At 38.2% G+C, this 18,057-nt stretch overlaps 1 protein-coding gene across 2 annotated transcripts in view; it reads left to right on the top strand.

Annotated features, from left to right (window-relative positions):
* The window catches only part of Ddx10 (DEAD-box helicase 10), a 150,877-nt gene that overhangs the window by 125,242 nt on the left and 7,578 nt on the right, over positions 1-18,057 (top strand). For both annotated transcript variants that reach the window (XM_038322666.1, XM_038322665.1), the window contains exon 17: positions 4,269-4,405. In XM_038322666.1, coding sequence (XP_038178594.1) covers positions 4,269-4,405 — 137 coding nt within the window. The remainder of the gene's footprint in view (positions 1-4,268; positions 4,406-18,057) is intronic.

Below are 18,057 nucleotides of genomic sequence, written 5' to 3'. Positions count from 1 at the left end.
CAAGGGACTCTACCTGCTTGGAGAAGGGGTGGGCAATACTTTTTCTAATTATGTTTCTAGTTCCACCTTGCACTACACGATCTATATCCTTATCTTTGCTTGCACAGTGAATGCAATCTTTCAAAACACTCTTTTAGGGTCTTCTGGTTGTCCCAATCCCTTTCTTTTTTTCTTTAACCATAGTTTAAATGATGTATGAAGCTTGTCTTCTTATCTGCCACTACCCCCGTCCCAGTGCTAGATCAGCCCTCCACTGGCTAAACTTCCATAGCATTTCACTTGCAAATAACCCAGAGGACATGTACTACTATCTTCCTAATTACACATATATATTACACACACACACACACACACATATATGTGTACATTGCAGGTTCTGTTCACGGAAAAGCATGTTTTAGAGCATGGGCCAGACTTTACCAGAGTCATTTACTATGTATTTGTATGTGTTTGTTGTACATAGGAATCACTCAGTAAATAATTACTACATAACTTTAGAAGCTAGTTATACTTCTGTTTTTCTATACCACGGAAGATTTGAATATACATTTCTAAGTTAATATTTATGTCAGAAGACATCCATATGTATCAAAGTTTATCTTTCATATCTATAACTAGCTTTTCATTGCAGGATTTATTTTCAAGCCTAAAACTACAAACAATATATAAGACTCTATCAATCTTCAAGATATTTCATCAACATACTAGAGTACAGATTTTTCAGTTTGTGGCTGTTCTGGGTATGCTGGAATTTTTCCACAAATAAAAGCTTCAGGAATCATCTCTGGTTGAAATAAACTATAAACTCAAGCATATTGTAGCAATCTGAAATTGCTTGTTGATAGGCAAGTACTATGCATAAATTTTTTCTTTGGTTCTCTCTGCTTTATAAACGGAAGGGACAATAACTTTACTAGTCAGCAAAAACATCTGAAAGACACCAAAGTTTCATTAGTAATAATCAAAATATTAGGGATTTTAACATTCAAGGCAATAAAATGTCATTCTGGATTGTATTCTACATGACTTAAAATGTTTCAGGAAATAATGTTGGGTTCTGGGAGGAAAAAAATATAAGTAAAACTATGTGGCAGTTTTTAAAGAAAGAATAAATTTAAATAGCCAATAGATTTAAAGACAGCTTGATTTATGTTTTGGGAGGGAGGGGTAAGGTTATGGAGAGGGGAGGGAGGAGAGAAAGTTGGAGAGAATGAACAAAAGAAAACTATATTTGCTTTTAATATAGACAGACACTGTTCATAGTTGCTCAGTGATGATGTTTCTGGCCTCATCTTCTAGGTGTGCTCTGTGACATGACCCGTTTGTCTAGAATCAAGAGTAAAAATCTCTAATCAAAATATTTTGGAGCTTTTTGGGCATAGAAAGATATGATCCACAAGAGTTTTTCTTTAACACTGCAGACGGTGGCATAACTCTAGATTCTTAGCATAAAAAAAGATAGGGAGAAACCTTGTCTCAAAAAACCAAACCAAAAACAACAACAAACAAAAAAGATAGGTTTTAGAGAGAGACAGCTGTTCAAACTCTGGCATGTTTGTAAGGCATCTCCACAGTATTTCCTGGACTTCTTTCTTAGACTATATTTATGGACCGTTATGTACATCTGTGTTTTATGTTTATTGATTCTCTCAAATAAATCTGTACCTCTATTAGTCACATTTTCTATACCACTTTTAGTCACTTCTCAGGCTGATTGTTAATTATAGGGCATGAAGTTTATACCTAAGTATGTAACATTAACCTGGCACCCAGTGTCTTATTGGTGTACCTAGAGTTGAGTATATCTTTCAACCACCATCAGAAAAACTTCTTTTTGCAGTAGATGGCATTTATAGAGAGCCACAAATGGCCACGGTGCAAGAAATAAGAGACAGTGGAGTATCCAACCCTAAATGGGACATCTATATCACACCCCTTCCACCCAAGCTCAGGGATCCTTGCAGAGCAGGGGATGCAAAAATTATTAGAGTCTGAGGCAGTGGGTAACTATGATGAAACTAGAGTCTAAGAAGTGGATAACTATAACTATAGTGTAACACTATTTTCTGAACACAGCAGGACATTCACATGTATGAACTCACAGTGGCTGTGACAGCATGCTAGTTGTACAAGCTCAAGGTAGATAATATCCCAGAATGGAGTGGGGAGGAGGTTAGCACAAAGTCTCACCACTAGTGAGGACCTATTGGGATTGGTTAGCTGCTGGGGAAGTGAGAATCAATTTTCTTCAAGGGTGTGGCCCCTGGTTGGTCACATTTGATAGTTTTTGAAGAATACAAATTGTACTCGAAGGCCTAAGAAAAACACAAGTTGTGTGGGTAGAGAAAAAGTCAGAGTAGATGAGTGGGTGAATATAATCAAAATGCATTTGTGTAATTCTCAGAATCAAAAAATTATAAATGATGACAGTAAAAATTTTTTTAAAGAAACTTAATGTATGGGATTTGTTAGGGCATTACAAAATCACAGGCTATAAAGTAATTCCTTTATTTCTAAGTACTTGCCCGTGAGTTCTTGCACTTCAGACAAAGTCACCGTGTAGCAGGTTGGGTGCAGCCAGCCGTTCGTAACTTGGAAAAGTATGAAGCAGTGTTCTTTGATTCTTGAAAAACAATTACAGCTTTTTTTTTTGGTAAAAGTCTACCTTTTATGTTAATACATAGTTTATTGTTCATAAATGAATTGCCTATTTTAATTTCTGATATATCATGTCTGTGCCATTTTCTCTACATTAGTAAGAACTCTTTGTGATCTTTAGTTCTATTTAAGTGTGAGGCTGACCTAAAACCAAACAGTTTGATAACCTGCCTTCATCTCCAGACAGCACACCTTTATGAGCAGCATGAAGCTGGGATATCTGGGAAGTTGTGGGTGTCTTGTAGCCCACGAGATTAGTTTCTCTTCAGTGTATGACCACACGAAATTTTGTTGCCATCTTTATTTTCAAAAAAGTGATAATAGTTTGCCATAGTTGTTCTGTTTTTGACAACAAACAACTATTGACAATTTTTTCTCCTGATATTTGTTCAGACCTTTCACTTTTACCAGGAAACTTTCTTAAGAAAAATACTAGGAACTTTTGCAGAAGTGATTAATCCTTACTTTCTTAACTTGTTCCTTGTTTTCTTATATTTAAAGATTGCTGAGAGAGCCATTCATATATGTAAGAGGATTTCTGCAGGGGCTTGGGGTTGTGCAGTGTTTATATGCTATTCTGAGAAGTGATTCTGTTTCTGGGAAATCATTAATCACTTGAATAAAAAAATCATTAGGGGGGCTGGAGAGATGGCTCAGAGGTTAAGAGCATTGCCTGCTTTTCCAAAGGTCCTGAGTTCAATTCCCAGCAACCACATGGTGGCTCACAACCATCTGTAATGGGGTCTGGTGCCCTCTTCTGGCCTGCAGGCATACACACAGACAGAATATTGTCTACATAATAAATAAGCAAACAAATAAATAAAAAACAATCATTAGGGTCGTCATAGTTGGTCACAAAAAGTTTTATAAAGATGGTCTTATCTTTAAAAAGGAAACTTATTTAGACTTTCAAATTTTTATCCTGTTTATATTTTTTTGTTCAATTCAAAGAGTTCATTTACCAGGTGGCCAAACTAGTCATCCAGAAACCAGTTTTAGACAAACGATGTTCATGCATTGAATGTTGCTCATTCTCACATTATATTGTTTTTGCCCGCCCTACTGTAGTGCCACTGTTCCCTTTCTTCATCCTTTGCTCCACTACTGATTTTAGCCACGCTCTTGCTACACTTAAATTCTAGTGATATAAGCAAGTTTCTTGCAGATGTGATTGTATTTCAAAATTTAGACTTTTATAGTCATAAAAATCTCACAAATATGTTCTTCCGGTCTTTGATATTTCCAATTAATATTTTTGGTAGTTTTGAAGTGTGTGTGTGTGTGTGTGTGTGTGTAAGAGTAATGAAACAATTAATATTTTTCCTTTGATAATTGAATTACATGGAAAAAGTAAAACCAATAACTTCTCCCTGTAGCAAATGTAAGGAGCTCAAAAGAAATATAATTTCTGGATTATATTTTATTGCAATTTTAAAGTAATACAACTTTTCTTTGTCTTTGAAAATGTTGAAGTTCTTGAAGTCTTCAAGTCCTTTATAATGAAGTCTTGTAATTTAGGAATATCAGATGAGTATTTTGTGTGAATCTATCACGAACAGGGCTGTTATCAGATGACTTCTTACAGCATGATTCTCTGTGCGTTCTCTTAGGCCAGAGATGAAGAAGAAGCCTTTCTGGACTGGAGTGATGAAGATGATGGTGGATTTGATCCAAGCACACTTCCAGATCCAGACAAGCACAGAAGTTCTGAAGAATCTGAGAGTGAAGATATAAAACATGAGATGAGGTATGTTCTTATCCTTAGTGTCATTAAATGCAAATTTCACACATAGCTCCTATTTTAATGAAATCAGTGACTACTGAACTATTGCTTCGAGAATTTTTTTAACCCTTTAATGACCTGTAATCTATTGTCCTTGTTCTGTGTCTACCTCACACCCTTCTGATCCTTTCAAGGACTTCGGTTAATATTACATTTGTAGTTCCTGTTATCACATATAACGGATACATGAATTCTGTTTTCTTATTCTTTGCCTTTTTTTCTCTCCCTTCATTTTTTTTTAAGTGGGGAGTTTTACTGGGGGAAGGGAAGGACGTGGGGAAAGGGAAGGGAGAGAGGAAAAGAGACAGAGAGAAAGAGAAGAGACAGGAAAAGTTCTACGTCCCCCTTCAGAGTCTCCTTTCATTCTTAATCCTCTATACTTGAGTAGTTTATGAAGTAGAATAAACACAAACAGGCAGGGTTTTATTTTGATCAATTATCAATGGATTTTGGTGAGAATGCTATTAAAATTATCTTTGAAAATCTAGGTGTGGTCTTACATACCTATAATCCCACTACTTAGCAGGTGCAGAAAGAGAGTCACCATAAGTCATCATGGGTCATACAAGTGAAGTGCAACTGTGTCTTCAGAACAGAAAAACTTGAGCTTGTGAGGCGGGTCATCAGATAAAGGGACTTGCAGTCAAGTTCAGTCTCAGAGACAGACACGTAGAATAAGAGATCTGACTCCAGTAAGTTGTCGTCTGACTTCGTTCTGTGCAGTTCGGAGGCTAATCTACATATAGCATTATCTCTGGCATGCCTCTGTAAGGCAGCCAGATGACGTTCCTAGTAGAGGAAGTCCCAAGCCGAGCCAAGGATCCCCTTGGACAGTGTTTCCAAGTAAAAGAACAAGTAACAATACATACTTACAACATCATCAGATCTGCCCCTCACCGTGTCCAGCAGAAACTGACGGGAAGTTTAAGCCATAAAGCTGGAGCCAAATTGCATTTTCTCTCCATGGATGAGCTTCTCATGGTAGAACCTCTCACTCATCATTCTGCAGCAGGTCTTTTTATGCCATGGTTTAGACACTAGTTGCCTCTGTTGGGAATTGTTTATTTTTTAGCTGTTCTCAAGGACACAGTGTTTTTACTCTTGGGCTTTTTTGCTGTCAGGCCTCCTTTCCTGTCACAAAGTTGGCTTGGGGCACCCACCCCAGATGACAGGTCTTGGAGGACACTTGACGTAAACATGCTTGGATTTGAAGTAAGGGGACCAAAATCCAACAATCTTCCAATATAATGTATATTACAAATCCTCCACAACCGCCCACACCGATGAATGAATGATTGAATACATAAACAAATGTAACTAAAAATCAAAAGGCTCTGAAATTTAAAAGTGGAAGTTATATTTTGACTTTTTTTCATATTAGCAAATAATAGAAATTTTCAATGTAAACAGCCAAATTCTTTTTGTTTAAAACCTATTCGTTGACTATCTATTATCTATTTGCCTCTATGCCAAAATTAAGTGAAATGAGGTAAATTGAGTAATGGTATGAATTACTTAGCATTTTTCCCTAGAGTAGTACTGTGTATTATAAGCTTGTATTGAATTTTAGGCTCCTTGGTTTTTCTAGATCACTGAATAGAAGTTAGGTAGCAATGACAGATAAAGTTAATATTCTTGATGCAAAGACAACGGTTGATGGAACCCTTCAGATGCTAGCCCAGGGATTCTAGAGCTGAAGAAATAGGTCATGGAAAACAGTAATTTGTTTTTAATCAAGAACAACATTTTGCAATTTTCAAAAAGATTAACTTCTTGGAAAACCATGCTGTAGAGACACTGAGCTAGTGTTTATTCAAACTGTGTGCTTATTATTAAAAGGGAAATTTTACTTATCCAAGCATAGTGATGCCAGAACTCAGGGACTAGCTATTGGGCAAGTAGCTAGTAAGTATACCAACACTTTATAGTGTTTCCAGATGCTAAATGACAGGCATATTAGTTTACTATTGCAAAAACAACCAAGGGTAAAATAATCTCATTAGACTTTAGAAAAATACATTGATTTGGGGCTTTAAGGTTAAGTGATTTAGGCTCAGATTGTGTTCCTGATATTTAGAAGTGACTTCTAAAAGTCTGGGCACACTGCTTCAGAAAGTTCCTTGGTGCTCATATTGTGTGCAACAGTCTGAATGGCCCATGTGCCTTCATGTTCCTACAGACCCCGCTCCCTTAAAGAGTGGTGGACAGTATCTCTCTTTTGATAGATGAAGTTTGATTTGCAGCATGGCTTCAGCTGTTTCTGTGTAATTTAACTCTATGGGAGTTCTTAGAGTTTGTCGTGCAGTCATATGTTGTGTGGTTTCTTGACACTTTTAAAAGAAGAACAAACCTTTCAAGTGTCAGCAGTCCTACTATATCTGGTAGTGAATTTTTTCCTGATTTTTCTTTTTTATCTACTCTAAGAGACACTGTAACATGAGGGGCCTGCTTGTTGGGGTTTCTGTCCCACCCAGTACCCCACAGCCGGCAAGCCCCAAAGAAAATCACACAATTCTCCTGCACCAAGACACCTTGGGTGAAAGTAATTTTGATAGGATTTTTAAAATTGTATGCATGTTTGTGCCATTAAAGTGATTTGGGTTCCATTTCTAAGTCATTCTTCTAAAGGTATTGTGTTTCATGTTTCTGTCACTGCCGCCTGCACAGTAGCATTTCCTACTGCAGCTAATGTGCTTTGTTCTCTAGTAATCTCATGTTCGTTTTTATAATAGCTTTATCCTCTTAATTATCCTTCAGAGAGCCTGACTTTACACAATTCCTCTTTATAGGAACACTTGCAGATCCGGCTTCTGCTCTCACTGTCGCTGTCTATGACATGAGTGTTGAAGTCCTTAAATATTTCAGTTTCTTAGTTGATTTGTGATAAAAGTATAAGAGGCTATCTAAGAGGTCCTAAGAATAATGCAAAGAACAACAGAATTTACATGATTAGAAGAAGCTAGGAGCAGATAGTACAATCATAAGGACATAATGGTACCTTGAAAGGTACCAAAGCATTTTAATATAAGGTGAGGGATTCAGATGGAAAATAGTTAAGTATTACATGACAGTTAAGACATTTAATTCCTGGGGCAGCTAGTTAACTCTGGAAAATCAAAGTTGCTCAGCTTGTCTTAAGCTGAAGAAATATTCTTTGTTGAAGAGAGTATGGATAGGGTTTTATTGCTAGCCTGAAGATTTTATTTCATAAATATGTTTATGTTTAAGAGTTTCTTATTAATCGTGTGTGTGTGTGTATGTGTACACATTATGTAGTCCAGCCTTCTCTTTTTATAGACAAAGAACAGATCTTTAAGGGATGGAGTGGTTTATGTCCATGATCCACAGCAACTGTAGAGTGAGTGAAGCGTTTCTCTAGTTTGACTCCTTCAGTCACATTACGTGGAACTGCCGGGGCCTGTAGAATTGGTCAGGAAAACTAAAGACACATTTGATGTCACTTGACTGACAACCTGGGTCCACGTACTGACTAGCTTTAGGGTTGTAGATATTCTGGGTCAGGTAGTGTTTGGACGGTGTTTGGGACAGTAAGGGCTATAACACTGGGTGTGGCCACCAGGAGTAGCACATCCCCACCCTCTGAGTTGAGACCAAAAATGTCTTTAACTATTGCTAGGTGTTGCTTGGGTGTTGGTTAGGGGTGTTTATAGTACAGAATCCCTGGACTCTGGTTGGCAAATACGTACCACTGGCATTTCAAGTCCTTGTGGAAGATATGTTTAATTTATATTTCTGTTCAAGTAGCCCGTCATGTTTCTCAACATATCCTCTATCATTCAAGTGGAATTGATACACAAGGTTAACCCTATTAGTCATTCCTAGACTAAAAAGCAGAGTTTATGATAACGTACAAATAGTAGTCTATAATTTAACTAAAGTATTTAGAAGACCAAAGACAGTAAATTTTAATAGTATTAATTGCTGAAGCTACTACTGATTGCAGAAATAATGTAGGCACAGGTGTCCGCTGTTTTTCCAGACGGGCTACATCTTTCCTTTGCCCGTCTCCAACTTGATGATTTACTAAGGATTTGTGTTGTTGGCCCTTGGGTGTTTTCCTTGCATGCTTACAGATTTGCTTGCTGTGCTCTTTCTGGGCTCCACTCTGTACCAGTTCCCATGCAGATCCTGGTTATCATGACTTCGTCAGAAGCTTATTTTTGGATATAAACTTTGTGTTTCCAAAAATGAGTTCAGTCTTAAGGACTGGATAGCGCAATTAGAAAATAGCAGTTAGTCTTGAACTAGTATGAGCTGGTTTCATTTGAAAGTTTCCTTTACTTGTTGCTGCTCATAAATATTCATCATAAGTAACACTTTTGTCTCTCTACATGGAAAGACACTTTGTCAGTAGGAAGAAGGCAGCAGGAGAGGCAGATTTAGTGAAGAACGGACAGATCTGTGGTCAGTAGTTCTTCCCCAAGGAGGTCTGACAGATTTCTAAAAAGTCTGTACTTCTGTCTTCCTGCTCAGTTCTTTGCACAGCTGTGGGAGAATTTGAACGATCTTTAGGCCTCTGTGGAGTTATCTAAAGTGATGTCTCTTGTAACATTCCAGAGGGTTTTAGCTTCATCATTCAACCCCTTTGATTTAGCGCAGCAGCAACACAGCTGTTGCTTACTGTGGTCTCAGTAACAATGAACATCATGTGGCCTTGAGTTTCTTCTAAGGCTCTAACATAGGAAGAGAGGAGGAGGGGAGAACAATACAGTGTGTTCATGTGTGAACTTTAAAAAATGCATCCTAGTTTATTCTCAGAGACAGCTGAAATGGGGGCAAGGGGCAGGAATGTGCTCATAATATAGGAGGGGCTAATGCTGGGTGAGCCAAACTCTGCCTCAAGCCCTAGGCTTAGTGTATTCTTTTTTCATGGCAGATCCAAAACAGAAAAATTTACTTTTTTCTGATTCTTTCCTCATTTTCATCTGTTAGTTCAATTTTCTCAGGCTTTTCCTTCCTTCCCCTTTCTTTTTTGAGCTGGTAGAATTAGTTTAGGTAGAATTCATAGATGTTAGAAATTTTTTGTTGTTGTTATTACTAACATAGAGACAAAAATTCATAGGAAAACTAGGGCTTTGTTTTGGTTGATTTTATGACATAATTCATTGGTCTGTTATGAGTGCACCGTCATTTGATCTTATCTCTAGTATGTTTTGAAGCTTGTTTATCTTTTAGCAGAAAAAAGCTAACAAGCGGTTGCCTTTGGGATCATAAATGATTTTCATTTCAAGTACCCCATGCACTGTAGTCACAATGTTTGAATGATAAAAAGAATTTTTCTCTGTGGTGGAAACAACTACAGTAAGAATGTTTTGCATTATTTAATCCACATTCTACTTAATTTAAAATACAGGAGTTAAGAGCACTTGCCACACTTGTAGGAAACCCAGGTTTGGTTCCCAGCTCCCCAACAGTGCTTCACAATTGCCTGTAACTCTCCTTCCAGGAGATCTGTTGCCTTCTTTAGGCCTCGGCCAGCACCTGCACATAAGTGATAGATAAAAGCAAGTGCACATAAACACATAAAATAAAATAATAATGAAATACCATATTTGCTTGTCTTTTGAGTGTCTTTCATTTCTCTCCATACATTTTTTTCTACAGAGAATGATTTATTGCCTGTCATGTGCTGTCCATAATCAATTCAGGCAGAGCACAAAAGAGTAAACAGACAATACCATTCATGTACTCTCATGCAACTTTTAGTTCAGTTGTGGTTACAAAGAATTAAGTGTGTAGTATTGAAATTTGTAATGCATGACTGTTGTGGTTTGTATGCCTGGAGATGTGGTAGGATGTGCAGACATAGGAAATGAACATAGAGAACACATCAGTGAGGGTCCCCAGTTGAGCCTGGTGGGTGAAGAAGAGTTCCCTGAAGACAGTGATAACAGCTATACCAGAAATCTGAACCAGACATGGATGGGTGGCAAGAGTCCTTTTAAACTAGTTTGATAAGATTGTTTCTTTAGCTATGCTTCACAAGATGAGAGATTTGACTATTTCCATATGCAGTATATTAATTTTTGTATATACAGTACCATTCATCTTGTTTGTTTCATGACCATCCTCATGTGGATTGCAAATGATGTAAAAATTTCCAAGTATTAAATATGATTAAGAAGAAATGCCTGTGTTCTAGATATTCATTGTCCAATTAAATTGAGTGTTTAATATTTATAACTTTAATGTTTCAAACAAAGTTTATAACTTCTTTCGATCTTTTATTTCTAAATGACAGCCTTGGACTAAGTCTGGTTCCTTTATAAGAAATTGCCAGACTAAGGCAGAGTCCTTTCCTGGCATGTGAAAGGCTCTGGGTTCATTCCCCATTGACTGCAAATATAAAGAGTGTGGGGGTCCACAAAGAAGTTGTTGGATAGTGGTATGTTTGGTAGGTTGTTCTAGGAAACATAGGGTCAGTTAGATTTATAACTTGTACTAGGCTCTTGTCACAATTTAAACATGACTTCTCTATAATTAAGTTTCGTATGGATAATACCTTAGCCTGTATTGAGTAAATGGGTCCAATTCATGTGTAATTAGCTGTTAATATCGGTTCTTAATATTAATCAATAGATGTTTGCTTTTGTTTTTACCTTTTGTGTGTTTGGTTTTGTCTGTGAAATATCTGATGGATGCTGGTTTCATGTTTGAGTAAATTTGATTCTTTGTAAATGTCTTCGTGAACTACTTTAATCTCTATTGGTTCTCTTAGCATTGAGTTCTGCAGCATCTGTTCAATCATTATTGCTGAGTAACTTCCATATAAAGATTTTCAGTTAGCTTTATAATATACAGAGGACTTTTCACAAGTATATATACACCAAAAATGAGTTTCTGAGGGAAAAAAGATGGGCAGAAACATTTTTTTCTTTTGTTTTTAAATTTTTAAGTTGATTTTATTGAGCTATATATTTTTTCTCTGCTGCCCTCTGTTCTTATCCCTTCCCCTTTTACCCTTCCCATGGTCCCCAGTTTACCCATGAGATCTTGTCTTTTTCTATTTCCCATGTAGATTAGATCCTTGTATGTCTCTCTTAGAGTCTTCATTGTTGTCTAGGTCCTCTGGGATTGTGAATTGTAGGATAGTTTTTCTTTCCTTTATGTCTAAAAGCCACTTATGAGTGAATAAATACAATATTTGTCTTTCTGGGTCTGGGTTACCTCACTCAATATTATGTTTTCTAGACCCATCCATTTGCCTGCAAATCTCAAGATGCCATTATTCTTTTTTCTGCTGTGTGGTACTCCATTGTGTAAATGTGCCACATTTTCCTTATCCATTCTTCAGTAGAGGGACATTTAGGTGTTTCCAGGTTCTGGCTATGACAAACAATGTTGCTATGAACATAGTTGAGCACATGTCATTGTGATACAATTGAGCATCCTTTGGATATATACCCAAGAGTGGTATTGCTGGGTCTTGAGGAAGGTTGTTTCCTAATTTTCTGGGAAATTGCCATACTGATATCCAAAGGGGCTGTACCAGCTTGCACTCCCACCAGCAATGCAGAAGTGTTCCCTTTACCCCACAACCTCTCCAGCATAAGTTGTCATCAGTGTTTTTAATCTTGGCCATTCTTACAGGTGTGAGATGGAACCTCAGAGTTGTTTTGATTTGCATTTCTCTGATGACTAAGGATGTTGAGTATTTCCTTAAGTGTCTTTCAGCCATTTTAGTTTCCTCTGTTGAGAGTTCTCTGTTTAGGACTGTACCCCATTTCTTCTTCTTCTTCTTCTTTTTTTTTTTTGTTTGTTTTTTGAGACAGGGTTTGTCTGTAGCTTTGGTGCCTGTTCTGGAACTAGCTCTTATAGACCAGGCTGGCCTTGAACTCAGAGATCCGTCTGCCTCTGCCTCCTGAGTGCTGGGGTTAAAGGCGTGTGCTACCGCCGCCTGGCTCTGTACCCCATTTTTCATTGGATTATTTGTTCTTTTGATGAGCTTCTTGAGTTCTTTGTGTATTTTGGAGATCAGCCTTCTGTCTGATATGGGGTTGGTGAAGATCTTTTCCCATTCTGTAGGCTGCCGTTTTGTCTTATTGACCACGTCCTTTGCTTTACAGAAGCGTCTCAGTTTCAGGAGGTCCCATTCATAATTGTTTCTCTCAGTGTCTGTGCTACTGGGGTTATATTTAGGAAGTGGTCTCCTGTGTCAGTACATTCAAGTGTACTTCCTACTTTCCCTTCTGTGAGGTTCGGTGTAGTTGGTTTTATGTTGGGGTGTTGGAGTCTCCCACTCTTAGTGTGTGGGGTTTAAAATGTGATTTAAACTTTAGTAGTCTTTCTTTCACATATGAGGGTGCCCTTGTATCGGGGCATAGATTTCAGTATTGAGATTTCCTCTTGATTGATTTTTTTTTTCTGTGACTAATATGAAATGTCCTTCTTTGTCTCTTTCGGTTGACTTTAGTTTGAAGTCTATTTTGTTAAATATTAGGATAGCTACACCAGCTTGTTTCTTAGGTCCACTTGATTGGAAAAAATTTTCCCATCCTTTTACTCTGAGGTGATATCTGTCTTTGAGGTTGAGGTGTGTTTCTTGTATACAGCAGAAGGACTGGTTCTGGTTTCACATCCAGTCTGTTAGTCAGTGTCTTTTTATAGGTGAGTTGAGTCCTTTAATATTAAGGGATATTAATGACCAGTGATTGCCAGCTCCTGTTATTTTAGTTCTGGTTGGTGATGTTATTGTGTGTATTTCTCTTCTTTGGGATTTGCTGCTGTGAGATCATCTATTGTCTGTTTTTGTCAATGTAGCCAACTTCCTCGGGTTGGAGTTTTCCTTCTAGTAGTTTGTGTAGGGCTGAGTTTGTGACTAGGATTTGGTTAAATCTGGTTCTGACATGGATTATCTTGTTTTGTCCATTTATGGTGATTGAAAGTTTTGCTAGGTATAGTAGTCTGGACTGGCATCTGTGGTCTCTTAATGTCTGTATAATGCTTGACTGGGACCTTCTGGCTTTCATTATTTCCATTGAGAAGTCAGGTGTAATTCCTATAGGTCTGCCTTTATATGTTACCTGGCCTTTTTCCTTTACAGCTATTAATATTCTTTCTTTACTCTGTATGTTTAGTGTTTTGATTATTATGTGGTGAGGAGACATTTTTTTTTTATCCAATCTATTTGGTGTTCTATAAGCTTCTTGTGTCTTCATATACATATCTTTCTTTAGGTTGGGAAAGTTTTCTTCTATGATTTTGTTGAATATATTTTCTGTGCTTTTGAGTTGGACTTCTTCTATCCCTGTTATTCTTAGGTTTGTGTTTTTCATGGTGTCCCATATTTCTGGGATATTTTGTGTTAGATTTAATGTTTTCTTTGACTGATGAGTCTATTTTCTCTATTGTATCTTTGGTGCTAGAGATTCTCTCTTCCATCTCTTGTATTCTGCTGTTTATGCTTGCATTTGTGGTTTCTGATCGTTTTCTCATAATTTCCATTTCTATAATTCCCTTGATTTGTGTTTTCTTTATTGTCTCTATTTTGGTTTTCAAGTCTTGAATCATTTCTTTCATCTGTTTGATTGCTTTTTCTTTGTGTTCTTTAAGAAATTTTTTTGATTTCTTCCTATTTTTGTGTTTTCCTCCATTTCTTTGAGGGAATTTTTCATTTCCTCTTTAAGGGTCTCAAACATTCTCCCAAAGTTATTTTTTAGGTCATTTTCCTCTGCTTCATCTATATTTGGTTGTTCAAGTCATGCTGTTGTAGGGCCACTAGTTTTTACTGGTGTTGCATTGTTCTTTGTGATGTTGAGTGTGTTCTTACCTTGTCTACCCATCTTTTTCTCTGATTGGTATAATTGGTTGGGGCTGTGTCTCTGGTAATCAGTCTTCCAGGTGCCAGTGGATCCATGACTCAGATGGTTGCTCCTTGTAGTGCAATCAGGGCCACGGTTCCATACAACCTGGAGGTCACTTGGTGTTCCTGGAGGTTATTCAGCGCTCCCAGGTGTGGCTCTGCAATACAGGGGGTTGTTTGGGCCTGCTCCCAAGGAGATTGCTTGCTTGGGGCTGCTCCTGCTGAGGTTGCTGCCTGATTCCTGCCTGGTCCTGCAGAGGTCTCTGGCTTGGGCCTGCTTTTTCAGCAATCATTCAAAAAACAATTTTTATATCCTGTGTGTGTGTGTGCGCATGCACACATGTGTTCATATGTATGAGTTAGGGCATGCACATGCTACAGTGCACCAGTGGATGTCAGAGGACAACCACAGGTGTGTTTCTTAGTCAGGGTTACTATTGCTGTTACAAAGCCCATGACTAAAAGGAACTTGGGGAGGAAAGGTTTTAAAAATTTGGCTTCTCCCTCCACATTATAGTCCATCATTGAAAGAAGTCTGGGCAGGAACTCAAACTGAGCTAGAACCTGGAGTCAGGAGGTGATGCAGAAGCCACCGAGGATGCTGCTTACTGGCTTGCTCTCCTTGACATGCTCAGCTTGCTTTCTTATAGAACCCAGGACCACCAACCTAGGGGTGACACCACCCACGATGGACTAGCTGTCCCACATCAATCACTAATTAAGAAAATGCCCTTCAGGCTTACCTGTATTTTCTCAATCAAGGCTTCCTCCTCTCAGATGACTATAGCTTGTGTCAAGTTGACATTAAACTAGCCAGCACATCGGGTGTCAGTCTTTAGCTTCTACCGTGTTTGAAACAGGCCTTGTTGTTTGGCACACATCTTGCCTTAGGAGTACAAGGATTATAGACACACAGTATTGTATGTAGCTTTACACATCTTCTGGGGATTCAGTCTCAATCTCAAGCTTACATAGCAAGTCTCTTTTCCTCTGAGCCACCTACCCAACCCTTCCCTTCCATTTTTTTTCTTTTTAAAAACTACTTTTCTTTCTGTGGTGTGGTGTGGTGTGGTGTGGTGTGGTGTGGTGTGTGTGTGTGTGTGTGTGTGTGTGTGTGGTGTGTGTGTGGTGTGTGTGTATGTGTGGTGTGTGTGTGTGTGTGTGTATGTGTGTATACACCACATGTTGTAGGGAGCCACTGGGGTCCAGAGGAGATTGTTGAGTCTCCTTTGGAAGTGGAGTTACAGGTAGCTGTGTGAGACACCAGATGCTGGAACCAAACTTCGGTCTCTGAACCACTGAACCATTTCTCCAGCCCATTTTAACTGTTTTTGATTGGGCCGGGCATGGCACATTATATTAAATCTTAAATCTTGGTAGTGTTGATTTTGTAAGATTTAGAGAATTATTTTTAAAATAAAACATTTTCTCATATACAGTCTATGTGGGGTGTGTGTGTCTGTCTGTCTGTCTGAGAAGAAACTATTAAATACAGTTTCCATTTATCTGAACCTCTCTGCTTGGTGATTAACCTTGTGGCTTGGTAGATACAGAAAAAAGTCAGGTTAGCTTTATAATTTAAATAATGCATTTCTATCATTGTAAGCCTGCCATCCTTCCACTTTATCTTCTGTCTTTGAAATATTTGAAAACAAAACTATCTGGAGAACCATCAAGGCAGATTGGAGGTTTATGAAGCCACCCTCTTGACTCTCCCTGCATCTAGGGTTTACTTGTGCTTTCTCCTCCGTCATTTATTCACCCAGCCGTCTCTGGTGACCTAGTCAGTGACATTACTTTATGTGAGAGGTGTGTGTGTGTGTGTGTGTGTGTGTGTGTGTGTGTGTGTGTGTGTGTGTGTAATACTATACCATGCACCCTGTCACTTTTTATATCTAATTTCCATTAATATTCTATTATAATAATATAATAGTCCATTAATACTCTTTCCCTTTAGAACTTGAGGTTGTATACATGCTTTTGATGCTTGTTTGGTTTTATAATGTGCAACTTTGGTGTAGACTTGAGTTGTCTCTCTTCTGAAGTCGTTTGAAGACTAATGAAGAATAAAACTTCAAGACTTAATCTTGTCAGATAGCTGGAACATTGGGATATGTTTGGATGCATGATAATCTTTGGTATTGAGGAAACTAATCAGTTAAAGTAGTTTGAGATGGAAGTTGATGTATTTCTGGGATTATAAAATATTCTACATGTAGATTAGTAGTAAAATCTTCTGGCTTAAATTTAGGTGATATTTAAATTCAATATGGGAGGAGAAATAATTATGTGTTTAAAGTTTCTGCAGAGCAGAAGTTTTTAAACCATGACTCTGCAGATAAGTGTTAGAGCAATCTCAAAAATCTAGAAAAAGCAATTGAGTAGCATAGTGTAGGTACTTGCGTCTCTGTGTCTGTCTGAAGGGAACTCCTAGCTCTTCACCAAATCCCCAGATTATTTATGAGCAACAACAACAAAAAGATTTTAATGGTTTCAAATAATGCGTGGCTGTTTGATGAAAGGAAATGTGGTCAAGGTTTGGTGGTGAGAGTTGTGGCTTTTATATCTTTTTTCCCTTTCATCAACCTAGATCTTTTCTGGTTATTAGTCTTTGATATAAGATTACTTTTTTTACGCATTTTCGGTTATGTTTATAATAAATTCTAGACATCTTCCTGTGCTGCACCCCCCACTATTTATTTCTACTTATTCCAGTAGAAATTTGAGAATTGAGGTTTTGAGAATGTCATGATTCCATAAGTAGTAGTAGCTTTTAAGAAAACAGCAGATTTTCTGGCGTACACTGCAATGATCAATCCCCATTAGGCCTATTGCCATGATCTTATAAACTGAAATTTATAAGGATGTTTCAGAATCCTAACATGGCAGATGGGGGTCCAATGCTTACCTATCAAAGGGACCGAGAACACACAGCGTTGAGGGCCCTTTTCGCTGAAATACACTGTTGTGGGCACTGGCCAACGCCACGAATGAGGAGAGACGACTAGAACCTGTTCCGGGCAAAACCCCAAAATCAGAGCCACAATGAAAAAGGGCTCTGACCAAGAGAGCTCCAAACCTATGCTAGAAGTCCCTGTTCCAGTGCCAGATGTTGCTGGGTCCTAATGCCGTCCTCAGGGGAGGGGGTGGGAAGGCACAATGTCGGTGACAGAAAGGACGCTGGGAGTCCAGTGAAAGGGATTTATCAGACTCATTTTCATAGCAACAGGGAGCACCTTTTAGACCCTCCCAGCACCCAGGTGTTCTTGACATCGCATGGTCACCCCTCAATGGCTAGGTACCATCAGGATTCTGACAGTGCCAGACAGACTCCAGGTGTTGTCTCATCTTGCAGCCTGGGAGGCCTTAACTTCCTACATAAGGGGAAACATCTCTGACACAACTTACTTGAATTTTAAAGTGTCAATACTTGAGGATAGGCACAAAACTTTTGGGGAATATTTTTAAATGAATTAGTACATACTTATGTATTTACTAGCTTTAAAGTATGTAGGGAAAAATATCTGAGCTGCATTTATTGACTGAGGAAAGTTTTGTACAAATAGATACCCACACTGGGCACTGGGATGCTGAACTTGGTCTATACTGACTTTCCACCAACAATCGAAGCTGCAGGGATTTTGTATAAGGGAGTATTTGCCCGCCTCATCTTCTTGTCCACTAGACCAGTCTGCAGATTTGCTCCATTCTTCTCTCTGCATTCTAACTTCAACAACCTCGCACCCAGGGAGTGTAGTTTTTCAGTTAAAGGACATTCTGATCTGGGGTTTTG

The sequence above is a fragment of the Arvicola amphibius genome, chromosome 3, assembly GCF_903992535.2.
Source record: "Arvicola amphibius chromosome 3, mArvAmp1.2, whole genome shotgun sequence".
NCBI classification, from domain to species: Eukaryota; Metazoa; Chordata; class Mammalia; order Rodentia; family Cricetidae; genus Arvicola; species Arvicola amphibius.
This window is presented reverse-complemented; position numbering and strand designations above follow the sequence as displayed.